General features: G+C 51.0%; 2 protein-coding genes across 7 annotated transcripts in view; one reads left to right on the top strand and one right to left on the bottom strand.

Annotated features, from left to right (window-relative positions):
* Window positions 1-9,931, bottom strand: part of Safb (scaffold attachment factor B) — a 30,013-nt gene extending 20,082 nt beyond the window's left edge. For both annotated transcript variants that reach the window (XM_045134842.1, XM_045134843.1), the window contains exons 1-2: window positions 9,613-9,931; window positions 7,156-7,240 (exon numbers count right to left, since the gene is read on the bottom strand). In XM_045134842.1, the coding sequence (XP_044990777.1) occupies window positions 7,156-7,240; window positions 9,613-9,792 (265 nt within the window). In that variant the 5' untranslated portion in view covers window positions 9,793-9,931. The remainder of the gene's footprint in view (window positions 1-7,155; window positions 7,241-9,612) is intronic.
* Window positions 9,932-10,175: 244 nt separating this feature from the next.
* Safb2 (scaffold attachment factor B2) overlaps window positions 10,176-23,322 on the top strand; it is a 28,811-nt gene continuing 15,664 nt past the window's right edge. For 4 of the 5 annotated variants that reach the window (XM_045134994.1, XM_045134996.1, XM_045134995.1 and 1 more), the window contains exons 1-9: window positions 10,176-10,476; window positions 12,007-12,094; window positions 16,062-16,126; window positions 16,207-16,413; window positions 18,698-18,760; window positions 19,751-19,778; window positions 20,558-21,113; window positions 21,518-21,567; window positions 21,885-21,988. In XM_045134994.1, the coding sequence (XP_044990929.1) occupies window positions 10,288-10,476; window positions 12,007-12,094; window positions 16,062-16,126; window positions 16,207-16,413; window positions 18,698-18,760; window positions 19,751-19,778; window positions 20,558-21,113; window positions 21,518-21,567; window positions 21,885-21,988 (1,350 nt within the window). In that variant the 5' untranslated portion in view covers window positions 10,176-10,287. The remainder of the gene's footprint in view (window positions 10,477-12,006; window positions 12,095-16,061; window positions 16,127-16,206; window positions 16,414-18,697; window positions 18,761-19,750; window positions 19,779-20,557; window positions 21,114-21,517; window positions 21,568-21,884; window positions 21,989-23,322) is intronic. The other variant, XM_045134997.1, reaches the window with a different exon arrangement.

Here is a 23,322-nt window from a genome sequence, read left to right as displayed (position 1 = left end):
TTACTAGAAAATTTTCAGTGCCAGTGATGGGATATCTTCCAGCAAGTTGTTGACCAAAGAGATCCCTGATGCCCCCCCAAAATTACAGGCCACTTCCAAGGTTCTTGGTTACCCACCAGAACTAGAGGTTAAGGCCCTATTGCAGATTCCACATGCTTGGGTTGTGGATCACTGTGAAATCAAGTTGGAGCTGAGCTGGAAGCCTCCTCCCTGTTGACTAGCTGTCAGGAAGCTGGAAAGAGCTATGCAATATTTGAGAGGAGAAAAGTTATCAACGGTCTTAACCAAGAGTGGATCCTGCAAGTTTTATGGCTGGCCAGCTGACCAAATGGTACGATGGTGGCATACCTGTTATGAGGAAAATAAACTGTTCTCTGAATGGATTTGAGGCCCACTCCACAGAAGAAAATTCCTGCCTGGTACTGAAAGCCTAGTCAAAAGCCTATGGCTGGGGAGGTCATAAACCCAAGGGTGGGGGGGAAACTACTACTGTTGTCTGGCCAAATGGGTATGTTATGCCCACCAACCTACCCTCTAAACACTTATGTTTATGCCTATATATTTTATACTTTATCATTTACTTATTTAACAGAGAAAGAGGGAAATAGAGAGAATGGTCATGCCAGGGCCTCCAACCACTCCCTGCAAATGAATTCCAGACTGTGCACCCCTTGTGCATCTGGCTAACACGGGTCCTGGGAAATTGAACCTGGGTCCTTTGGCTTTGCAGGCAAACGCCTTATCTGCTAAGCCATCCCTCCAGCCCAACATGCCTATATATTAACGCTACTCTCACTTTTGGTTAGAGAAGCTTCTCTTTCAGATAGTGGTGACCATTGGGGTGACTCCAAAAACTCCCCAAAGTGCTAAGAAGGGACAGTGAAGTGTTCAGCACTGAGACATCTCTATGACACCCTTCAATGCTCAGGGACCATTGCAGAAGAGGTGGGGGGGGAAAAATGTAAGAGCTAAAGGTAGGGGAGGACTGCTTATAATGCTGACTTCCACACACAACACAGCTGTAATACTCATGACCTCACAGTGACTGATGCTACCTACACAAGACCTGAATACTAGGAGGGTAAAATGATGACATAAAAGAAGGGATTCAAGGGAGGAGAAACTTGGGGTCGGGGGGAGTGGAGTGGTGGGAGGTTGGAAAGGGAAGTGGTGGGAAGGATTATGAGCATAGTATACTGTGTATATGTACAGCATTGCCAATGAAAGGAAGGAAGAAAAGGAGGGAGGGCAGGAGGAAGGGCAAGAGGGCAAATTGTGACTGTGTGCACCACCCTAGCATGGTGACTATGTGTCCTGTGTCATAGTGCTACTGCGGCACAGTAATGACGACTTGCAGGCAGCTCAGTTCTTCTTTCCTGAGGGCTGTTACTCATACTGCTAGTCACTGCTAGTCAGTCATGCTAACCTGTCTGTACCAGCCACTGACCCTCTAACCTACAGGAGGTGGGGTACACCGAGGGGGAATGCACAGACCAAACCCACAAAACTAATCATTGTGACATTTCTCTTTCTCTACCCCATGCTGGTGACTAAGCCTGGGCCCTGTGCAGGCAAGCTCACTACACTCCCATCCTTTCGTTAGGATGGAACCCAGGGCTTCTGGTATGTACTCACCAGTGAGCAACACCACAGCCACCATGGCTAAAGAAAACAAACCAAATAAACACAAGAGCTCCTTTGGCTGGAGGAGAATGATGCTATGTGGCCCAGGCTCGTCTGGAAATTGCTCTCCATGCTCTTGCCTCAACTTTCCTGGTATTGGATTATGGTGTGGGTCACTATGTACAGCTAAGACAACCTTCTCATGGGCAGAAGCTCAGTGGAGAACCTTAGTTCAATCCCAGCACGCAGGTTAAAAAAAAAAAAAAGGCAGGCATGGTGGTGTGTACCTGTAATCCCAGCAGAGGGGAGACAGAGACACGAGGATCCCTGGGGCTCAATGGCTACTCAGTGTAGCCTAATTGGTGAATTCCAGGCTTAGTGAGATTAAGAGGCAGACTACATCTAAGGAACTGCATCTCACGTTGTGTCTGGTACACACACACACACACACACACACACACACACAGAAACCCTTCTTAGGGGTAAAGCCTCCCCTAAACTAGAGGCATGGCTCAGTGGTGAACACTTATTGATGGGGTGTGGGGTGGAGGCCCTGGATTCCATTCCCACAGAGGGGGAAAAAACACCATTGACCAAAACAGTTTAGGACTCAACTTAGTGATCTTGCAAACATGGCAGGGACAATTCTACCACAAAGCTCTATTTGACAAAAATAGTGTAATTGTGGTCTGGACCTCGAGGCACACGCCTTTAATCCCAGCACTTGGGAGGCCAAGGTAGGAGGATTGCTGTGAGTTCGAGGCCATCCTGAGACTCCATAATGAATTCCAGGTCAGCCTGGGCTAGTGTGAGATCCTTGAGAAACCAAAAAAAAAAAAAAAAAAAAAAAAAGCTAGTATAATTGTGATGAGTTCTGTTCTAGAACTGGGACATCTAAGCAGGCCTCTAAAGGAACATCTGTCACTGCTGCATCTCTTCTTCTAGAGAAGCCCACATACACCCCTAAAATTGCTTTTACTGGGGGTGGGGGTGTTTTTGAGATAGAGTCTCCCTATGTAGCAGTGTCTACCTCAAACCTGCAGCTATCCTCCTGCCTCAGCTTCTTCTTGCTAAAACCACATGAGTATACCACCACATCCCACTGTAACCTGTTTTAATTACACCACAAGCTATAGGCCTTGGGATATGTTCAGGAATGCTTATTTTTGACTTCACACTTCAGACAGATAGGGTATCTTAGCTGCAAACCTGTGTGGCTGTGTTCATTTCTTTCTGTAACAATTGTGCACTTCACAACTGCCATGTGGGTATTTGAACCCATGCAGACTTTTACCAGTTATCTTAAGTTCTTTCCACTGAGAACAGGCCCTTTCTTTGTGCACGGGCCATGCTGGTTTCTCTTTGCCTGTGAAGAGTTCCTGATCAGCAGCCTTCTTCCTTAATGTTCCACAGGAGAACGGATGCTCTCTGGTCGCCTCACGTGTCCAGTCTCTAGTGCTGTTTTCTATTGTGCTGCTGTGCACTGTACATCTGTCTATGAGGCTTAGAGCTCCTGAGTAGCCATTTCTCCTTTTCGTTTGTTTGTAAGTGTGGGCGTATGGTCAGAGCACAACCTCCTTGGTGTCAGTCCTCTCCTTTCACCTTGTTTGAGACAGGGTCTGTTTCTGTGGTCTTGCTGCTGGGTACACTAGACTCTTTGGCCTGTGGAGCTCTGGGAATCTCCTAACTGAACCTCCCACTGCCAAAGGTAATGTGTGTGGCTTTATGTGGATGCTGGGGATCACACACTAGTAGGCAGGCTTGCAAAACAAGTACTTTAAGCCACTGAACCCTTTCCCCACCCCAGCTTCTAAGTTTTTTTAAAAAAATTATTTATTTATTTGCAAGCAGAGAAAGCTAGAGGTAGATACAGAATGGGCAAGTCAGGGCCCATTCTCTCTGCTTGTAAATATAAACAAAACTTTTCTTTGGTTTTTGAGGTAGGGTCTCACTCTAGTCCAGGCCGACCTGTCATTCACTCTATATTCTCAGAGTGGCCTTGAACTCACAGTGATCCTTCTACCTCAACCTCCCAGTGCTGGGATTAAAGGCATGTACCACCATCCTTGACTTATGAAACATTTAAATTTTTTTTTTTTGTAATTTATTTATTTACTTGAGAAAGAGGGAAAGAGAGAGAGAGAGAGAGAGAAAGAAAAGGGGCACAGCAGGGCCTCCAACCACTGCAACCAAACTCCAGATGTGCCCCCCCCCATCTGGCTAACATGGGTCCTAGGAACCTGGGTCCTTTGGCTTTGCAGGCAAATGCTTTAACTACTAAGCCATCCCTACCAGCCCTGAAACTTTTTTTTTTCATTTAAAATTTTACTTTTGTATTTTATTTTGAATAGATTCAATCAAAAAAGATTCCATAAGGTTATTTACAATAATGAATGTACAATTATGAACGTATGCCTTTTTGACAACAGGGTACCATTCTTGAGCAGCAATACAATTTAAAAAATATAAAGATGCAGTATCATTTCTGATATAAAGTTAATCAAAAAAAGATCCAAGATCTTAGGGAATTCACAAACCATAACTGAAACATTTTTTTTAACAAAGGAAAAAATGTCCTAACACAGGGGAACTAAGCACACCCAACCCAGCAGGGCACAGGACCACACCCAGCAGGACTTGCCCTCCAGCAATACTGTGACAGGCCACTCCAGATTCAGAGATTCACTTCACTGATAACCCATGTGGTGACAAGCTGTGCTAGAGGAGTGCAGAGATGACTAGATATCTGCCTTCTAGAATTTCAACTGTTCATTCATAAGGCAGACCACTATTGATTGATAAGGCCCTGTAAGGCCCATGCCACCCTAACAAGTGTGAAAACAGCTTCAGAACAAAACCTCCTCCTCTGTGGGGAGGGGCTATCACAACTGTGCACTGGTGTGTGACTGGCAAGGAGGGAGCCATCTTTCTAAAATGTTCTGTCTTTTCTGTTCTACCTAAAACCTCACATAATAGGTAAAACAAAGTTGGGTACAGGGGTTCATGTCTGTCATCCTACCACTCAGGAGGCTGAGGCAGGAGGATTGCTGTGAGTTTGAAGCCAGCTTGGGCTACATGAGACCCTGCCTCAAAGAAACAGAACCTTGCCCATGAATTAAATAAGCACAAGTGGAACAAGCATGCACACACACCATACTGCACACCAAGCAGAGGACAGACTTCCAAACCATAAGCCAGCACTGCCCACGGCCAAGATGGCCATTTCAGTGACCAAAACACAAGGGACCAGCCAGGACAATGACCACACAGATCACTAGAGTGTGCTCAAGGCAGAAAAGGGCAACTGAGAAAGAACGAATGTATAGTATGGTGGTGTGCCCATCATCACAGCACTATGGAGGCAGGAGCAGCCTGGGCTACATGAGAGCATGTCTCAAGAAACACAGCAAAAACAAAAGCAAAGCCAGGCATGGTGGTACACGCCTTTAATCCCAGCACTAGGGAGGTAGAAGTAGGAGGAGAGAATCACAGTGAGCACCTGCCTCAAACCTTGCTCTGCTAAGACAGGACTTTGGACTGCAGCACTGTGACACAATCTCGTGTAAGAGCAATGCTGAAAAGAAGGAGGCCTTGTCATTTTACTGAGCAGCAGGCCAACAGGCCCCATCATGACACAATCCCACATGGAATAACACTGGGCAGCCCCCACCCTGACACACTCACGTGTGGATTTATGCTGAAGAGAATGATGCCTGGTCACTTCACTTAGAGCACAGGGAAAATCGGTCTTGTCTGTTCTTGAGGTAAGTTTCACTGGGGCTCAGGCTCTGCTCAAATCTGTGGCAATTCCCCAGTCTTAGCAAGTGCTAGAATTAGAGGCCTGACTGGGACCTCAAGTATGGAACCACCACTCAATCCCCAGTCTCAAGAGACACTGTTGCCATGATGAGTTAAAAAAAAAAAAAAAAAAAAAACTATAGAAAACTGCAAGGCCAGACTTTTTTTGTTTGAAAGTAGGATGTCTCACTCCAGCCAGCCCAGGCTGACATGGAACTCATAGTGCTTGTCCTGCCTCAGCCTCCCAAGTGCTAGGATTACAGGTGTGTGCCACCATCCCAGCTTGGGCCAGTGTTATTTTCAAAGGAAAGGAAAACATGTTCCCAAGTGTGTGTGCATGCATGTGCACATGTACAGCTGTAAAGAGCCTGGCAGTTCCCCTCTGCTGTGTATGTTTCCTACTGGGAAAGAGCCTCTACTTTTTACTTAAATGCAAAACTAGCACAGGCATGTTCATAACTAAAAGAAAGAGGGCTGGGCAGATGGTTTAGCAGTTAAAGCATTTGCCTACAGAGCCAATGGACCCAGGTTCGATTCCCCAGGACCCATGTAAACCAGATGCACAAGGTGGCACATGCATCTGGAGTTCATTTGCAGTGGCTGGAGCCTTGGCACACCCATCGTCTCTCCCTCTCTTTCTCCCTCTTTCTGTCAAATAAATTTTAATTTTTTTTTGAAAAAAGAAGAGGGAGCTGGGCATGGTGGCATACACCTTTAATCCCAGCACTCGGGAGGCAGAGGTAGGAGGATCGCCGTGAGTTCAAGGCCACCCTGAGACTACAGAGTTAATTCCAGGTCAGCCTGGACCACAGTGAGACCCTACCTTGAACCCCCCCCCCCAAAAAAAAAGAAAAGAAAAAAGAAGAGGGCTGGAGAGAGGGCTTAGTGGTTAGGGTGCTTGTCTGCAAAGCCTAGGGACCCACATTCTATTCCTCAGTACCCATGTAAGCCAGATACACAAGGTGGCGTATGCATCTGGAGTTTGCAGTGGCACACCCATTCATTTTCTCTCTTTATCTGTCTCTCTGTCTCTCAAATAAATAATTAAAATGATAATTTAAAAAAAAAAGGAAATCAGAAATGAGCCAATTGCTCTCTCCCCCACAGGTCATCTTCCTATGTAGCTGGGCCAAACCTAACCTCAGAGCAAGGTCTCGGAGGCAGTCGGCACCTGTGGACACTCCCATCCCATACCCAGCCACAAGCCAGGTGCCAGCAGTACTTCACCCAGTGAAATATTTCTGAGCACCACACTGCACTGGATAACAAGAGAACCTCCCAACAGCCCCACCATGCTCCCAGGAATTCTTTCCCTCCTGTTCCTGGAAGTGGGATGGAGAGGAAGTCAAAATGTCATGCCATCTGGCCCCTCAACAGAGCAAAAAATAGCAAAGCAAGGGCCAAGGAGTGATGCCTGGAGTGCAACCAAGGAGCTGAGACAGGTGCTCAGTGCAGTGCCCTGGAACTGGGCTCAAGCCCGGCAGAGGGTGCACGCCAGGGGGCTGGTCAGCTGGGGAGGCTTGCCTCATGTCATGTGCCACGTGGCTGTGACTCCACGGGGAGTTTCTGAATGAACTGTAACAATTCTGCCTTAGTCTGTAAGAAACCTCAGACAGACCCAACCACCTTCCATTTGCAGTTAGAACAGTGCCACCCACAAATGCACAGGTAAGGTAGTGCTGTTGCAGTGCCAGGCCCCCAAGTGACAGGAAGATGAGGGACAGCCCAGCTTACCTTTGCTGGGTCTCTTGGATGTCTTCTTGCTTCCTTCAGATGTGACCTCAATTTCATCAGGATTCCCACCTTCATCTTCAATGGCCTAAAGGCAGGGAAGAGCAGAGCTGGTGAACAGCTGGCAGGCAGCCAGGCCACAGCTACCCAGGAGGCCCAGGCAGGAAAATCACTTGGGCCTGCAGGTTTGAGATCAGCCTAGGCAACACAGAGACTCCCACCTCAAAGCAAGCATTCACAAAGGCCACTATGGCCCAGGCTGACTCTTACAGGGGCTCTTTCAAGCCCAACATCCCCTGGACCTCCACAGACACCTCTGACTTTACTTTTCCTTGGGAACACAGGCTAATGGCACACTTATGCCAGGCTCATGTGGGGCAGGGGACATGGCTATGAAAGTCCATGCTCAGCATCCTGGGCTCCTCTGCATCCCCATTCTTGGAGTGAGGACTGCCCTGGGACCTCAGTAGCCCATTCACAGTCTTACAGGCCCACTTCCCCCCACACCTACCCCCTCCCCAGTTTCTCATGCACTCCAACAGTGTCCTCAGTTCTGTGATCAATGTGCATTGTGGAATCGTGTCACTGCTACAACACTGGGTTTTGTTACAAACTTTCCTCTCTTTCTTTTGAAGCAGGATCTCACCCCAGCCCAGACTGGCCTCGAGTACACAGAAATCTTCCTGTCTCAGCCTCCCCAGTTCTAACATTAAAGGCGTGAGCTACCACACCCAACCTTTTCCTCTTTTCTGTCCTGTCCTGCCTTGCTAGTTGGTGCTACAGAACAGGATCTCTGAACACATTGGAGAAGCCAGCAGCCCTCCATACTGGCAGACTGCTCTGTAGCCCCTCTGAGTGCTGTTCTTTCCCCTGACTCTTGGGATGATCCCAGGGTGGAGGATGGGCTGAGGCACACACCTCACTTGCATAGAGCAAAGCTGCCCTGGGCTCAAGGACAAGTGCCACAAGCCCCTGTTCTCTTCCTAGGGACAGCTGACTCTGCAACACCACCAGAGTAACAGCCACCCCTGCAGGTGTCCCATTTCAGCCATGTCCCCCTGGGAGCAGTGTTTACAGGGTGTCTCCAGGGGAGCCACAGTTACCCTCACAGGCCTAACCAAATCCTGTGCCATCTGTTCTTCTGCCCTTCCAGGCAAAGTCCACCCATGGGGTAGGGGAGAGAAAAGAGCAGGAAGACGCTGGACCTATGGATGGAAGAAACCTAAGAGAACCCACCCCTCCATCAGGCACCAGTCTGACAGAAGCTGGGGTCCACAAGACAGTCATGTGGCTTTCTGGCTGGCTGAGAACCGAAGCCATATCTCCCTGCTGGCGCCTCCCCTTCCTGCATAGTCTACAGGTTAGTGCAGGCAGGCCTGCCCAGAGTGAAGATGTGGTCTCCATGGCAACACTGGCACACCCAAGACTGCTCTCCAGGCCAGGCATGTTCACAGAACAAGAAATAAGCCCACCCCCTCTTAACAGCAATTGACAACCAGGCCTGGGAATGTACTGTAGGATCCAGGAGAGTGGAGGGATCCGCAGGCCCACGTGCAGGGCTCGGGGACAGTGGCAAAGCTGAAAGGGTATACAGGAAGAGGACCCAGGAAAAGCCTCCAAGGGAACAGGAAGCAGCCTATCACTTCCAGGCTGGGCTCCCAGCCTACATCTACCCACGACAGGAGGATGACCAAGTCCGTGCGCAAACACTGGGTGACCTTACCCAACCCTGAAACCAAGCCTGCTCACCCAGGTTAAAAGTCACCCAGGCTCCAAATCAAAGGGAAGCCACCTTACCTGCCCCGGCGACAAATGCTGAGGCAGTTTTTAACTAAAGCTCTCCCAGAGCCCAAACCTCACCCCGTCTGCACCCCGGCTTAAAGTTTCTGCATACCGAGTGGGGACCAGGGCCCTACCGAGCTCCGTCCCCAGCCCTCTCTTCACTGTCTCCAAGTCTGTGACATGTGACAGGTCTTGCTAAATTGCCCGGCCTGACCTGGAACTCCCACCCGACTGACAAAATGCTCTACCTCCCTACCGCTTCCTGGAAAATGGTTGCCAACGACTCCTTTTCTTATGCCGCCCAGTCTTCCAGAGGGACTCAGGAACCTCCGAAACCCCACCTTAGGGATTCGCATCCCACGGATGGCAGAAACACCCCAAAGGGGACTGGGACACGGGTTCGCGTCCCGCCACGACCTGCCCGTCGGTGACCTTGGCCGAGTCCCCTGCATGCGACTCACAGGCGAAGATTTCGGGGTTTCGGGTTGGCTATGACAGACAACGGGAGGGATCCCTCGGGGCCATCGAAGTGGCGGATGTCACCGGCCCCAGGCCCCGTCTGCACTGGTTATTATGGTGGTTGTTATTGTTTTCCTCCTCGTCCCCGGCGGGGCGTCGGGATTCGAACTCGCGGTCGGGTCGGTGAGTCTCCTCCCCACCTGGGACCCCCGACCTCACCTTCTTCAGCCGCTCCATCAGGACGCTCTTGTTGCCGCTCGAGTCCAGGTTCCGTTTCTTCAGCTCCGCACGCAGGTCGATGACCCGCAGGTCGCTGAGCCGCCGCGTCCCGGTCTCGGAGGAAGCGGAGCTCACAGCCACCGCTCCCGAATCTCCTAAGCCCGACAGAGTCTCCGCCATGCCAGAGACCCTTGGTTCCGTCGCTCACTTCACACAGAACCGGGTCGGTTTTGAATCGCGGCTCTTACCACAAAATGGCGCCGCCTGAGAAGAAACCGCTCCAGCCTCCCCGGCGCGCCTCACATCTGCGCAGACGCAGTCTGAGCCGGACCGGGCCTCTCTGTCACCTCTGCGCACGCGCGAGGAGAATATCAGCAGGAAGTGCGCAAGCGCGCTACGTTCCGTCGGCCTCCCGCCGCGCGAGGCGACGACGCATGCGTGCCGCAGCGTCCGCGCCTGCGCGTTGAGGCAAGGGACTTAAGGTCGGTGGACCAGCGAGCGCCCTTGCTGCTCAGGCGGCCGGCGAGGGCGGTGCGTCTGCGCGGCCGCCGAGCGGGGCGGGAGGAAGCGAGTGCGTTTTACCTCTTAGGTGGCGCCATTTTGCACGCAGAGCCGCTACAGCCGCGGGCGGTGTGAGGCCGAGTTGCGTGAGTGGTGGTGACGCGGAAAGTGAGGATGGCGGAGACTCTGACAGGGTCGGGGGACCCCGGCTCAGGGACGGTCGTCCCCGGATTTGGAGCTGCTTCGGACGCCGGGACGCGGCGGCTCAGCGACCTGCGGGTCATCGACCTGCGGGCGGAGCTGAAGAAACGGAACCTGGACTCGAGCGGCAACAAGAGCGTCCTGATGGAGCGGCTGAAGAAGGTGAGGCGGCCCGCGTGACGCAGGACACCCGGACACGTCCCCGCGCGGGCCTGTCGCGTGACACCCGCGCCCGGGGCGCTCTCCAAGTCGGCCAGCGCTAGTCAAGAAGTGTCGCCCGACGCGGGACCGGGCTGTGTGACCTTGGCCCGCCGCTGACGCTCTCTGTGCCTTGCCTTGCAGCCTTTTGCAGTAACGGGGGCGCATACAGCTAGGACACTGACCTTGTCCAGGTGCCTTTCCTTCCCTGCCGCGCCTCAGTTTTCTCCTGGAGAATGGGTGCCAATCGGTGCAGTGCTTGTCCCTGCCCCTGGACCTTTGCACACACCATGCCCATTCTCCACCACGGTGCCCCAACGCTTGCTGGCTTGTTGTCATGTCCTCTGAGATGTCACCTTCCTCACCCCTCTCTGTCTTTTCACACTTCTTGGTAGCCCTGAACACATACAGGTGTGGATGGGGAGCTTGTCTGCTTCCAGCACTGGGACAATGTCCTGGACTTGATCCCCAGACAGGTGGGAGGGGCTAGAGTCCCTTTGGAGGCTAGCTTGCACCTTTGTCTACATTCTTATTTTTTTACTTTTTTTTTCTTAGAGAGGGAGATACTTGTCATGCTAGGGCTGCAGCCACTGTAATCGAACTCCAGATGCTTGCGCCACCTAGTGGGCATGTGCGACCTTGCGCTTGCTTCACCTTTATGCGTCTGGCTAACGTGGAATCTGGAGAGTAGAACATGGTTCCTTAGGTTTCACAGGCAAGTGCCTTAACCACTAAGCCATCTCTCCAGCCCTTTGTCTGCATTTCAATTGCTAGTCCTCTGTTGCTGGGTGTGAATGATGGCTCTTAAGAAAAATCTCTTTTAAAAAATATTTTTCTTATTGATTTGCAAGCAAAGAGAGATAGAAGAGAGACAGAGAGAATGGGTGTACCAGGGCCTCCAGCCATTGCAAACAAACTCCAGATGCATGTGTCACCACGAACATCTGGCTTTATGTGTGTACTGGAGAAACAAACCCTGGTCCTTAGGCTTTGCAGGCAAGGGACTTAACCTCAGAGCCATCTCTTCAGCCCTAGAAAAATCTTTTTTTGAGACATGTATCCCAGGCTGGCCTCGAACTTAATAGGGAGCTGAAGATGACCTGGAACTCCTAATCCTCCTGCCTCCACCTCCCAAGTGCAGGGATGACTGGTGTGTACCACCATGATTGTCAAATGATGGTTATTTGAACCTGCACACAGGCCATTGCCCTGACTGAACCAAGGGCAGCATGTCTGTTGTTGTCCCCTTGTATAACTAAAGGACACAGCTGGGCAGCATGGAATGTGACTGATCAGTGACCCAGATGCTAGAGCCTGAGTTCTCCTTTGTCTCTTGAGCTGGGTCCATCTTGTACTTTTCTTGGGCCAGAAGCCCAAATGTCTGCAAGGACGGGGCCTGCCTTTGTTCACTGGGATATTGCTACTTAGAGAACAGTGTGTGCCCGGTCGCATTTAATGAGTAACCTTGTAAAAACATGCCCTCTCTTCTATCAGGCCGTGAAGGAAGAGGGGCGAGAACCTGGTGAAGTTGGCATTGAACTGGAAGCCACCAGCAAGAGGGCTGCGAAGAGATACGTTAAAGGTATCCACCCTATCAACTGCCTGAGCCCATGGAGGGTCTCTGTGCCCTCCTCTGTCCCAGCTGGGATGCTGGCACTGAGATCCCACTCTGAGAAGCAGGCTCCAAACAAGAGGAAGGTACACTGCAAACAACTCAGCTCTTGTCCCTGGGGTTGGAACCAGAGTTAATCTCACTCACGCCACCCCAGGTCTCAGGGACAGAACATGCTCCTGCTTTCCTTCCTGTCTGCCTTGTTAAAGAAGTATGTTCTCGCTGGGTGTGGAGCACTCAGAAGACAGGTAGGAGGATCGCAGTGGATTTGAGGCCACTCTGAGACTACATTGTGAATTCCAGGTCAGCCTGGGCTAGAGAGGGACCCTACCACAAAAACAAAACAACAACAAAAAGAAAAACCCACAAGTCATGGTGGCATATGCCTTTAATCCCAGCACTGGGGAGGCAGAGGTAGGAGGATTGCTGTAAGTTCAAGGCCACCCTGAAAATACAGAGTGAATTTCAGGTCAGCCTGAGCTAGAGTGAGACCTTACCACGAGAAACCAAAAAAAAAAAGTCCTTGACTGACCACAGAAGACCAGATACCACCCACTGAGCTAGCTCCCTTACCTCCCATTTGGGTCTGTTTTACTTGTGATTATGATGTACATGTATGTCTGGTGAGTGGTTGGGCACACATGTACAATGGCACACATGAAGGTCAGAGGGCAGCCTCTCCACTCCTTAAATCCATTTAACACATGGTGTCTCATTGCTGTCTCCTGTTACCCAGCACAGTGAGATCCCAGGTGCATGCACCACTTTGCATCCATCTTTATGTGGGTACTGGGGAGTTGAACCTGGGCCAGCAGGCTTGCAAGCAAGTGTAAAAACCACCAAGTCATCTCCCTAGTCTTTGAGTCTATTTTTAACAGCTTTTCCTCAGGCAGTTTCCCAAGCACATCTCACTAGTTAAAATTCATGCGTATATGTTCTGGAATGTTCTGTTTTAGTTTGGTGGCACAAAGGATTTCAGTTCACATTGACTATGAAGCATTGGCATGTTTCTGTTGTCTATCCTAGCCTATGGTTTAGCCCCTAATACCGGATGTAGAGTAAATGACTAGTTCACAGCACACATCTCTCCCCTTCGTGATTTGGTGCAGTGGTGTATATTTGTAATCTTAATCCTTGAGAGACTGAGGCAGGAAAATAGCAAATTTCAGGTCATCCTGGGCTACATAGCGAGACTATCTAACTCTCTCCCCTTTGCTCCTCCTAAAACGAGAAGATTACCATGATTGAAAGAACTACAACACAGTGTGAAAGCGTGATGTAGGTGCTGCTTGAAACAATGGGGTTCCAGGTGACCAAATGACCCTGGCTCCCAGAGGCCCTGCAGCAAAGGGCCAGCCCCATCCTTGACCAACTGCATGTCAGGTGCCTGTGTGAATAGTGGGTTCAAGCTTATCACGTCCGCTCTGTTTGGACAGGTTGGGGGCAGGGCAGGACTCCTCATCTTGTCCCCGTCCTTGAGCAGCTGTGTTTGCAAGCCTGCTTTCTGCTTGGGGTGCTGTTCTCAGGAGTCAAGTTTTTGCAGGGACCTAAGGATGTTCTGAATGCCATTCTCTGTCAGGGTGGAGGAGTCCCAGAATTTGATGGCGGCTGTCTCTCAGGAGTGGGAGTGATCCAGTTTTCAGTGGTGAGAACTCACCAAACACATGGGTGTTACTAGGTTTGTGCCCCACAGGCATGCAGATGAGAAAAATGGCTGATGACTTGTCAGTGAGTCTGAAAGGTGACAGTTTTGAGATGGGCTGCCTTGTGTTTATGTGTATCATCCCTTGGCTCTGGCCAGCCAAGGCTGGGAAAACCTGTGCCCTGCAGGGGCCAGTTGTCCCCCTTTGAGCCCCAGAAGCTTCTGCCTGAGTCCCATGAGGACTCATGCACCCCCAGGAAGAGTGCGATAAGGGGCTACTAGTCAGTGTTTGTGGCTGGGGTTCAGATGCAAGCCTGCACTAGGAGTATGACATAACAGGTAGATGTCCATGGGAGCTGTCCAGAGGGGTGCCGGGAAGGAAACCCAGACTGGTCCATGCCGAGCTGTTGCCCTGGCCTCAGGAGGCCACATGGGAAGGGTGTGGGGACCTTAAGAGAGCAGTGCAGAGCCACCACAGCTTGGGCCCTGCCCTGTTGTTTCACTCCTTTCCTTTTGTGGTGCTGAGGATCAAGGCCACGGCCTGTTGGGAGTCCTCTGTCACTAAGCTGTGTCCTCAGCTTGGTTGGACCCAAAGTGAGAGAGACCTGTCTCCCTTCTTTATTTGGTGTGTGTGCATGTGTGTGTGGAGGCCAGAGGTCTACTTCAGGTGTCTTCCATATTCAGTGAGACTGGCTGGCCAGGGAGCTCCTGGGAGCCCACTGTCTCTACTTCCCTGGTGCTGGCATTGAACTCCAGTCCTCAAGTCTTATGCAGTGAGCCATCTCCCCAGCCTATCTCAAGGAACCCCATCTTCACATTCTAGGCAAGCACTCACCACTCAGCTGCACCCCAGCCCTTGTTTTGTGTGGAGACAGACATGGTCTTACTGTGTACCCTAGGCTAGCTCAGAATTTGAGCTGCACCCTACCCCTTATTGTTTTGTGTTGAGACGGACGGGGTCTTGCTGTGTACTCTCAGCTATCCTGGAACTTGCCGTCCTCTCCCTTGGCCTTCTAGTGTTAAGAAGACAGGCATGTGCAACCATGCTTGGCTTTGTGTGCTTTTAATAAGAGACATGTTTCTGCCGCTTTGTAACTTTCACATATTGCTAGATTATTTTGAAGTTGGTGTGGGTTGTGTGATGCTCTCTGGTGTTTCTGCTATGTTTGTGAAGAGCATCCCACCACTGCAGAGTGGTCCTTGGCCACTGTCCACCGTGTCCTGGGACCATCCTCCAGCTGTGATAACCAAAAAATACCGCAGACATTGCTACATCACCCCATCCCATCACGGTGTGTCCCAGGTGGGCGTGACTGAGCCTTGGGATCCTGTTACAATGGACTTCTCTCCTATGCATGTTTTAGAGACTTACACATGTGTGGCCCAGAGACACTTCTTGCTCACAAGTCTTTTCTTTGTGGGTGTGTTTGATGTGCATGCATACTTCAGGTGTGCGTGCATGTGGAAGCAAGAGGACGTCCTGGGTGTTCTTACTCAGAAACACCCCCCCACACACACCTCCTTTGGAACTATCTGTCTCTCTCCCATACCTGAAGCCCACTGATTTGGCTAGACTAGCTGGCCAGCAATGCCTCCACAGTGCTGGGACCATAGGTGCATGCCACCACAGCTGGAAGTTGTATACAGCTCATGCTTACACAGCACAGGCTTTACCCACTGAGCCATCTCTCTGGCCCTCCTCACAAGTGTTGAGCCTGGAGAACTGCCTCATCCCCAGGATGAGTTAGGAGGCCCAACAGCTGCTGTCACCATCAGCAAGTCCCCAGTGGTGCTGGCGTACGGTGGTGGGCTTGCTACTTAACCATGGCTTAGCTGAAGAGTTGAGAGATGCAGTGGGCAGTGTGGGAAAGGAGAGCAACGCAGAAGGATGGCTGACGCTCCTGTGTGGCCTGTGGGGCTGGCATATGCAGTGCTGGGGCTTGAGCCCCACCGTTGGCTTCCTGCTGACTGCTAGGAGGGACCTGCACTCTAGTTGGTGTTCTCACCCTTTGCTTGGCTTTCTCCTTTCTCTTTTGGGGTGTTTACCTGGCTTGGGGTGATTTTGAAATCCTATAGGTATTCTGTGAAAGATCTGAATGCCTTGCTCAGGCGGGCAGGCGATAGGCCTCATGGTGCCTGGATGCCAGTGGAGAAAGAACCAGAGCTGCGAAGAAGGTGCTCATTCTGCCGGGATGTAGGCTAGCCAGATGGACACGCGTCCCATGTGAACTCAGACCAAGACCAAGGCTGGCCTGCTGCTGCCGCCGCCCGACTGAACTGCTGTTCTGTATCTAGGACCAAAGCTGGAGGAGGAAGGCACTGAAGACAACGGCCTGGAAGAAGACTCCAGAGATGGGCAGGTGTGTGGCCAGGGGAGGTGGCAGCAATGCCACACTCAGGGTCCTGGTCGTTGACACCTATGGCTTCCCTTCCCTCACAGGAGGACAGGGACACGAGTCTGCAGAGCCTGCAGGACCTGGGCGCTGTGGACAGGAGCTTGTTGGGCATGACTGAGGCGGATGACAGTGGTGCTCCCCATGTGAGGGAGGATGGTGCTGACAACAGTGTCCTTGGTTCCTTCTGTGACAGTAAAGAGTACGTGGCTGCGCAGCTGGGACAGCTTCCAGCTCAGCTCCGGAAGCACGCTGTAGGTAACTTGGAGCTGCGCGCTGCACCAGCCGCCCTGAGGCACTCAGCCTGCGGGCCATTGCCGTCGGGGAGGGCCCAGCTAGAGCCACGGTCCTCTGTGTGGTGTCCAGACCCAACACCCTGGGAGACTCAAGCTTAGGCTGCGTGCTTAGCCACGTGATGCTCCTTCTTCTAGGAGAGTTTTATAAAAACTATGGGAGGTTGGGATGGGCTCAGTGGGCAGCACTCGCCTACATGCATGTAGCCCTGGGTCCATCCCCAGTACCCCATAAACCAGGAATGGTGGCACATGTCTGTCATCCCAGTACTCAGGAGGCAGAGGCAGGAGGACCAGGAGCTAAGGGTCGTTCCTGTCTATATAGTGCATTCAAGGCCAACTTGAAATGTGAGACCGAAAATGGCTAGAAAAGAGAGGAAACATTCTCATCTGGGGCATGGGTGGCCACGTTGCTTTCAGCGTACTCTGTACTGCGCTCTGCCTGCTGAGCAAGCAGGCATCTGCTCTCCTGGTGCAGGCCGTCTCTGTGTGGGGAACCAGCGCATTGCACATAAGGTCAGAGTTCACATACTCAGTGCCTGTGGTGGGGCAGTGCTGAGTGCCTCTGGGTGTCACTACACTTCACAGCAAGTCTGCTGGGCAAGGGAGACCCAAGAAAGGTGTCTTTTGTTCTGTTTTGGCTGCATCTCAATATGTAGCCCAGGCTGGCCTCACCTCTCAGCAAATGTCCTGTTACAGCCTTCCCAGTGCTGGTTTGACAGGTGTGCACCTCCATATCCCACTTCATCCTGTCGGTTAAATGTTTGGGGACTGGGGAGATGGCTCGGTGGGTGAGAGCACTAGCCATGCAAGCGTGAATACCTTAGCAGCCCTGTGATTGATTCCCTAATACCCATGTAAACAGTGAGGTGTGGCTACACATTCCTCTCACCCCAGTCCTGTGGGGAACAGAGACTGAGAAGGACTGGAGTTCACTAGTCAGCAGTGATGGGTTCAGAGAGAGAGCCCTCTACAGAAAGAGTACTACACCATCTCTGGCCTCTGAAGGAGGAGCATCTCTGTTCACACACCACATCACATGGACTCACAGCTGAGGCAGGAGGATCTCCACTTACACACCAGCCTGGGCTTCAGAGAGATCCAGTTTTAAAGCAATCAGAGGGAAGCTGGGTGTGGTAGCACACACCTTTAATCCCAGCACTTGGGAGGCAGTGATAGGAGGATTGCTGTGAGTTTCAGACCAACCTGAGACTTCATAGTGAATTCTAGGTCAGTTTGGTCTAGAGTGAGACTCTACCTCAAAAAGAAAAAAAAAAAAACAAAGCAATCTAGCTTAAAGGGCTGGGTGGTTAAGGTGCTTACCTGCAAAGCCTAAGGACCCATGTTTGATTTCTCTCCAGATCTCACATAATCCAGATGCACAAAGGTGATGTAAATGCAAGGTCACACGTGCACAGTAGGTGGCACAACTGTCTGGAGTTTGATTGCAGTGGCTGAGGCCCTGGCGTGCCAGTTCTCGCTTTAAAAAAAAAAAAATTGTAGCTTAAGTTGGGTGTGGTGGTACATACCTTTAATCCCAAGAATTGCCATGAGTTTGAGGCCACACTGAGAGTACATAGTGAATTCCAAGGAAGCCTGAGCTAGAGTGAAATCCTATGTGTTGGGGTGGGGGGTGAATTGTAGCCTATAGTGAATTCTGGGTCAGTCTGGGCTAGATTGAGACCCTACCTCAAAAAAATTGAAAACAACAAACATGTTGCCTAGATGCTGGAGAGATGAGATGATTCAGTGGTTAAAAGTGCTTGCAAAGTCCACCAGCTAGGTTCGATTCCCCAATACCCACGTAAAGCCAGATGCACAAAGTGGTGCATTTGGAGTAAATTTGCAGTGGCAAAGGCCCCCATTGCACACTCACACTCTTGTTCTAAAATGAGTAAGTAAAAATATTTTTTCAGAAGATAGCCTAGAGGAAAGCAGCCAGTGGAAGTATTGTCACTACTGAGTGGAATTGGGGGAGTACAGGTTAACATTTGAGTTTGTGTGGAGCCTCGCCATCATGTGTGTAAGTCATTCTCAGAAACTGCCTTATTGGCCCAGTACAGCTGCTCCTGGGACCTGCCACAAGGCATGGTGTGACAGCACCACTGTGGGCAGGGGGTGAAGGATTGTGTTCGTGGCCAACAATGCTGATGGGTGCCAGGAAGGAAGGGGACACCAGTGGCTGGGGCAGGCCTTGGCATTCACTTCTCTGCACTCCACAAGTCACATTCTGTTTCTTCTCCAGGTAGATGGTGAAGGGTTTGAGGAGAGTCTGGAAGATTCCACATCAGATCTCCATGTGACTCCGGTAAGTTTCTTTACCAGTTGGCTCTGCAGTGCAAGAATCTTGAGTGCTTGGTCTTCCTGGGTGCAAATGCACAGTGGGTGCTGGCTGTTGTCACTGACAAGCACCTGAGAGAAGTGGTTTCAAGGGTGGCTCATGGTTTCAGAGGTCTTGGTTCAGGGTCAGGTGACTCAGTGGCTTTAATGCTAGGGGAAGAGGAACAGAACATCATGACTGGTGGGGGAAGCAGAGAAGACTGCTTCCCACGAGGAGAGAGGGGGAAGATGGGCTTGCCTGCCAGGCATGCCTCACCTTAACAGTTGCATCCCTTCCTTCTGGGGTAGTCCATTTGGTTAGGAGCCCACCAGTGGAAGAGTCTGTTGATAGGGTCAGAACCCTCATAGTCCATTCACTTCCCATAAACCCCCACTGTAGCAGTGTGGGATCTTAGCCTTCAGCATGAGCCTTGGGGACATTTCAGGAGCAGCCACTGTCAGAGTTAGCTACATGTGCACACTGTAACTAGGCCCCTGGTGCTGAGCCAGGGCAGTGCAGATTCTGATGTTGGGAGGACAGTTTAGTAGACCAGACAGAAGTGACATAAGGGACAGGGACAAGCCAGGTGGCTGTATGCTAGAAGTGTCTGGAAAACTATCAGAGGAACTCGGGCTTGAGTTGGTGTAGGTTAGTGGCTTGGCAGTGGTGACCCCAAGATGAAGAGAAGGCAACACCCAGCTTGCAGAGGCCAGAGCTGGGACTCCATCCCACGTGTTGAGGCATTTTTTGCTGGCAGTGAGGGGATTGGCTGGTGCAATAGGGCCAGATAGATGCTGGTTGTCTTGCATCTACTGTGACCTCTGCTTTGATCCTGTGTCTCTGCTGATGGCAGCAGCTGTAGTAGCTTTAGGGCGGGGGGGGGGATGTCAGGATGTCAGAAGCTTGTATATGACATGGTTTCTTTCATGTGTGATGTGTCCTTGGTAGTGATAGCACCCCTGTGGTTTTCTTCAACAGGCCGCTGAAGGAGCCCTTATGGAGCCAGGTACTGACAAGGCAAACGCGACACTTTGTCCGGAGTGTCCACTGCCCTTGTTTTAGCTGCGTGTGTCCTAAGCCATGTTAGGGTCTCATAAATGCCCCAGTGGTGAGCATGCCAGATCATGTGAGGTCAGAGATTGGAAACCCCCTCACCCCATATCACCAGGTCTGTGGGCCCTATATGGCCTGAAGGTGGCCAAGGGGTGGGTTACCAACCTCCGACTACTAGAGTGGTCGTGAGTCGTGTCCCGCCCCCCTGATGACAGATCTTATGATTCTAGCTGGAGTTGGGGTTCAGGCAGGTGAGGCAGGCTCAGGCTGATGTCAGGGCATCATCCAGAAGCAAGCAGACCCCAGAAGAAGCAGCGGAGGGTTTGCGAGGATCTCCACCTGCCGTTCCCTCTTGGACTGCGCATTTCCAGCGCCTCACCGAAGAGGCTCTTGTCTCATACTGGACTGTCGTGCCAGCCACAAGTCACACAAACGAAACCGCCACACTGGCAGCCAACTGTGACTGCAATGGGTCAGCACCTAGGACGTTGAAAGGAAGTGGGAAGACCCAGGCTGGCCAAAACCTGAAACCTTGAAGAAGACTGGCAAAGGCACAGTGGGTGTGGGTGTGGAATGGGGGGCCAGGTGCAGGTAGGGCGCAGGCAGGGCGCTATGAGACGCGGGTTTTCCAATCTCTGTATTAGCATTGGCCACCGTGCCGCTCCACACTTGTGATTGCTTTGTTTCCTGGTCATTAAACCTTGTGCCGTTCTATTCCTGTTAAATCCGTAGAAAATGAGAAAATACTCGGCATTTTGGGGGAAACTTGTAAATCTGAGCCAGTAAAAGAAGAAGGTTCCGAGCTGGAGCAGCCCTTTGCACAGGATACAAGTAGCGTGGGGCCAGACAGGAAGCTGGCGGAGGAAGAGGACCTATTTGAAAGCTGCGGCCACCCAGAAGAGGAAGAAGAAGAAGAGCAGGAGGAGCAAGAGGAGGAGGGAGAGTTAGCTTTGGCCAGCGAGTCACCGCGCGCTCGGCCTCAGTGGAGCAAGGCAGACACCCCGTTAGCAGTAGTGAAAAGGGAGCCCATCGAGGGTGAAGGCGGAGGCCCCTGCATGGAGCACGAGTCTGTAGGGCTGGAGGAGCCAGAGGGGCAGAGTAGCGCGGCCCCCGAGCTCACTGAGGCTGCTAGCCAGGAGCTGGCCTTGGAAGTGCCCACAGCAGCGCCCAGCCCCGAACCCCAAGATAGCAAAGAAGACGTGAAGAAGTTTGCTTTTGACGCTTGTAATGACGGCCCTGCGGCTCCTAAAGAGTCCTCAGCCAGTGAGGGCGCTGATCAGAAAATGAGGTTTGTGGATTCTCAATTTAGACCAGACGCTATCTCCTTTTCATTGGTCACTAGTGACACACACACGCTGTCAGTCCACAGCTGGCCGGCCATGCTGCCGACATTGTAGTCCTTCCAGACACTGGCTTAGTCCTGCGTTCTTTACTGGCTGATTCCTTTCCCAACCTACTATGGTTGTGTTCTTAAAATGCTAATCATTACTTTCAGCTTAGCTGAACTGATTTAGGAATCTGACATTATATTTTGGGTCAGATTTTCTGATATAAGCTGGCAAAGGTGTCTGTCAGAATTTTATTTCAGAATAATCTCCTGGTAGGTATTCAGTTTTAGCACATCATACTTTTAAAACTCAGTTCTCTCTGGTTCTGTTCCTATATGTCAGTAACATTAACTTTTGTCTCTAGCTCTTTTAAGGAAGAAAAAGACATTAAGCCAATCGTTAAAGATGAAAAAGGTATGAGTTCCCTTGGGGCCTGGGCGGGAGGAGGGCTTTGCGGATGTGGGGGACTGTGTTTACCCATCTGCCAGCATCTGTGAGTGCTGGGGATGCTCCTGTCCTTCAAGTACTAAGGTGACAGCATTTTACTCCATGAGTCTGCTGGAGTTGAGACTCCCAGATCTGCCAGGCATGCTTTTTCTGTCACCTATGGGTGGCAGTCCTAGGCCTTGCTATGGAGTTGAACTCAGGGCAGGTCAGGCTCTTGGTGGCAACTGTGGGGTTGCAGTGGCCTTGCTCCTTGCCTGAGAAATCTGACCACCTCCCTCTCACAGCAGTCCATGTGGGCAGCAGCTCAGGAAGGAACCTGTGGGTGAGCGGGCTGTCATCTTCCACACGTGCTACTGACCTCAAGAACCTTTTCAGCAAACATGGAAAGGTACGGCTCTCTGTGGAGGCCCCTGGGGCATGATGGGGTGAGGTAGAAAGTCTGGCTTGTTACTTGGTGTTGGTTTCTTCAGCTCTTGGCTCTTTTTGCCTTTGGGACATGTTAAGGAGAGAACTCAGAGCCTGGCACATACGCAGCAAGCAGAGTGCTACTGAGTTAGGTCCAGCCTAGACTGACCTGGAACTCACTGTAGCCCAGGCTAGCCTTGAACTCAGGGTGATCCTCCTACCTCAGCCTTGCAAATGCTGGAATGAAAAGGTGTGCACCACTATGCCTGGCTCCTCTTTTCACTCTTTTTTTTTTTTTTTTACATATATTACTTTTATTTTATTTTTGGTTTTTCAAGGCAGGGTCTCACTGTAGCCCAGGCTGACCTGGAATTCAATCTGTAGTATCAGGGTGGCCTTGAACTCACAGTGATTCTCCTCCCTCTGCTTCCTGACTGGTGGGATTAAAGGTGGGCACCACCATGCCCGGCTATTTTTTTTTAAGGTGAATTGTAGTCTTTTTTTTTATTAACATTTTTCCTCCCTCCCCACACCCCACACTTTCCCCTTTGATCTTTTTTTTTTTATTAGTAGTAAATAGAAACTGTATAGACATGTCATGTGTTGGTACCATAATTTCCCCCTTCCCTGCCACAATTCCTCTAGGGCACTCCTTAGTGGGATTGCTGGTGTTCCCCCTATGTTTATGGATTATGAAATGTGAGAGCATCAATAAGTCATGGGTGAGGGGCAGTGCCTCTGGACATTCCCTTCCCTTCTGTTCCATGGCTCTTACATTCTTTCTGGCCCCTCTTCTGCAAATCCCTGAGCCGTGGTAGTTGTTTTTCAAGTCTGCTTTAGTGCTGGTCTCTCAGCAGGTTCTGGATTTCTGCTTTGTTGCATTTGAGTATCCTCAGTGCCTGTCTCCTTCACCCTGGCACTGGTTGACAGGCTAGCCATTGAAGCAGCACTCTTGCTCATCTCACCAATTTGTGGTTTCACCTGGGCCCTGGATGATGTATGAGGGGTGGTTTATCTCCTCGCTTCTTGCTGTCTTCCAAAAAAGAAAAACTTTCTTCACTGGAGAATGACGCCAGTTAGCATAGGTTCAGTGGGATAAGTATTGTTAATTTAGAGAGATTTTGATGGATGTAGCCTCACTTTTCACTAAAGACTTGTGTGAGCTTCTTGTTGGAGTCCATGATCTTGTTCTCCATAGGACTCTGATTCCGTTTCCAGTTCCAGCTAAGGGTTCCTTTCCACTGAGCAGATCTCTTAGCCAATCAGAGCCATTGGTTACCCACCTAAGCTGGGTGCCACCATTGCATGGGTGTGTCC

The sequence above is a fragment of the Jaculus jaculus genome, chromosome 15 (assembly GCF_020740685.1).
Source record: "Jaculus jaculus isolate mJacJac1 chromosome 15, mJacJac1.mat.Y.cur, whole genome shotgun sequence".
Taxonomy (NCBI): domain Eukaryota; kingdom Metazoa; phylum Chordata; class Mammalia; order Rodentia; family Dipodidae; genus Jaculus; species Jaculus jaculus.
The sequence above is the reverse complement of the archived record's forward strand: the minus strand, read 5'-3'. Positions and strand labels throughout refer to the sequence as shown.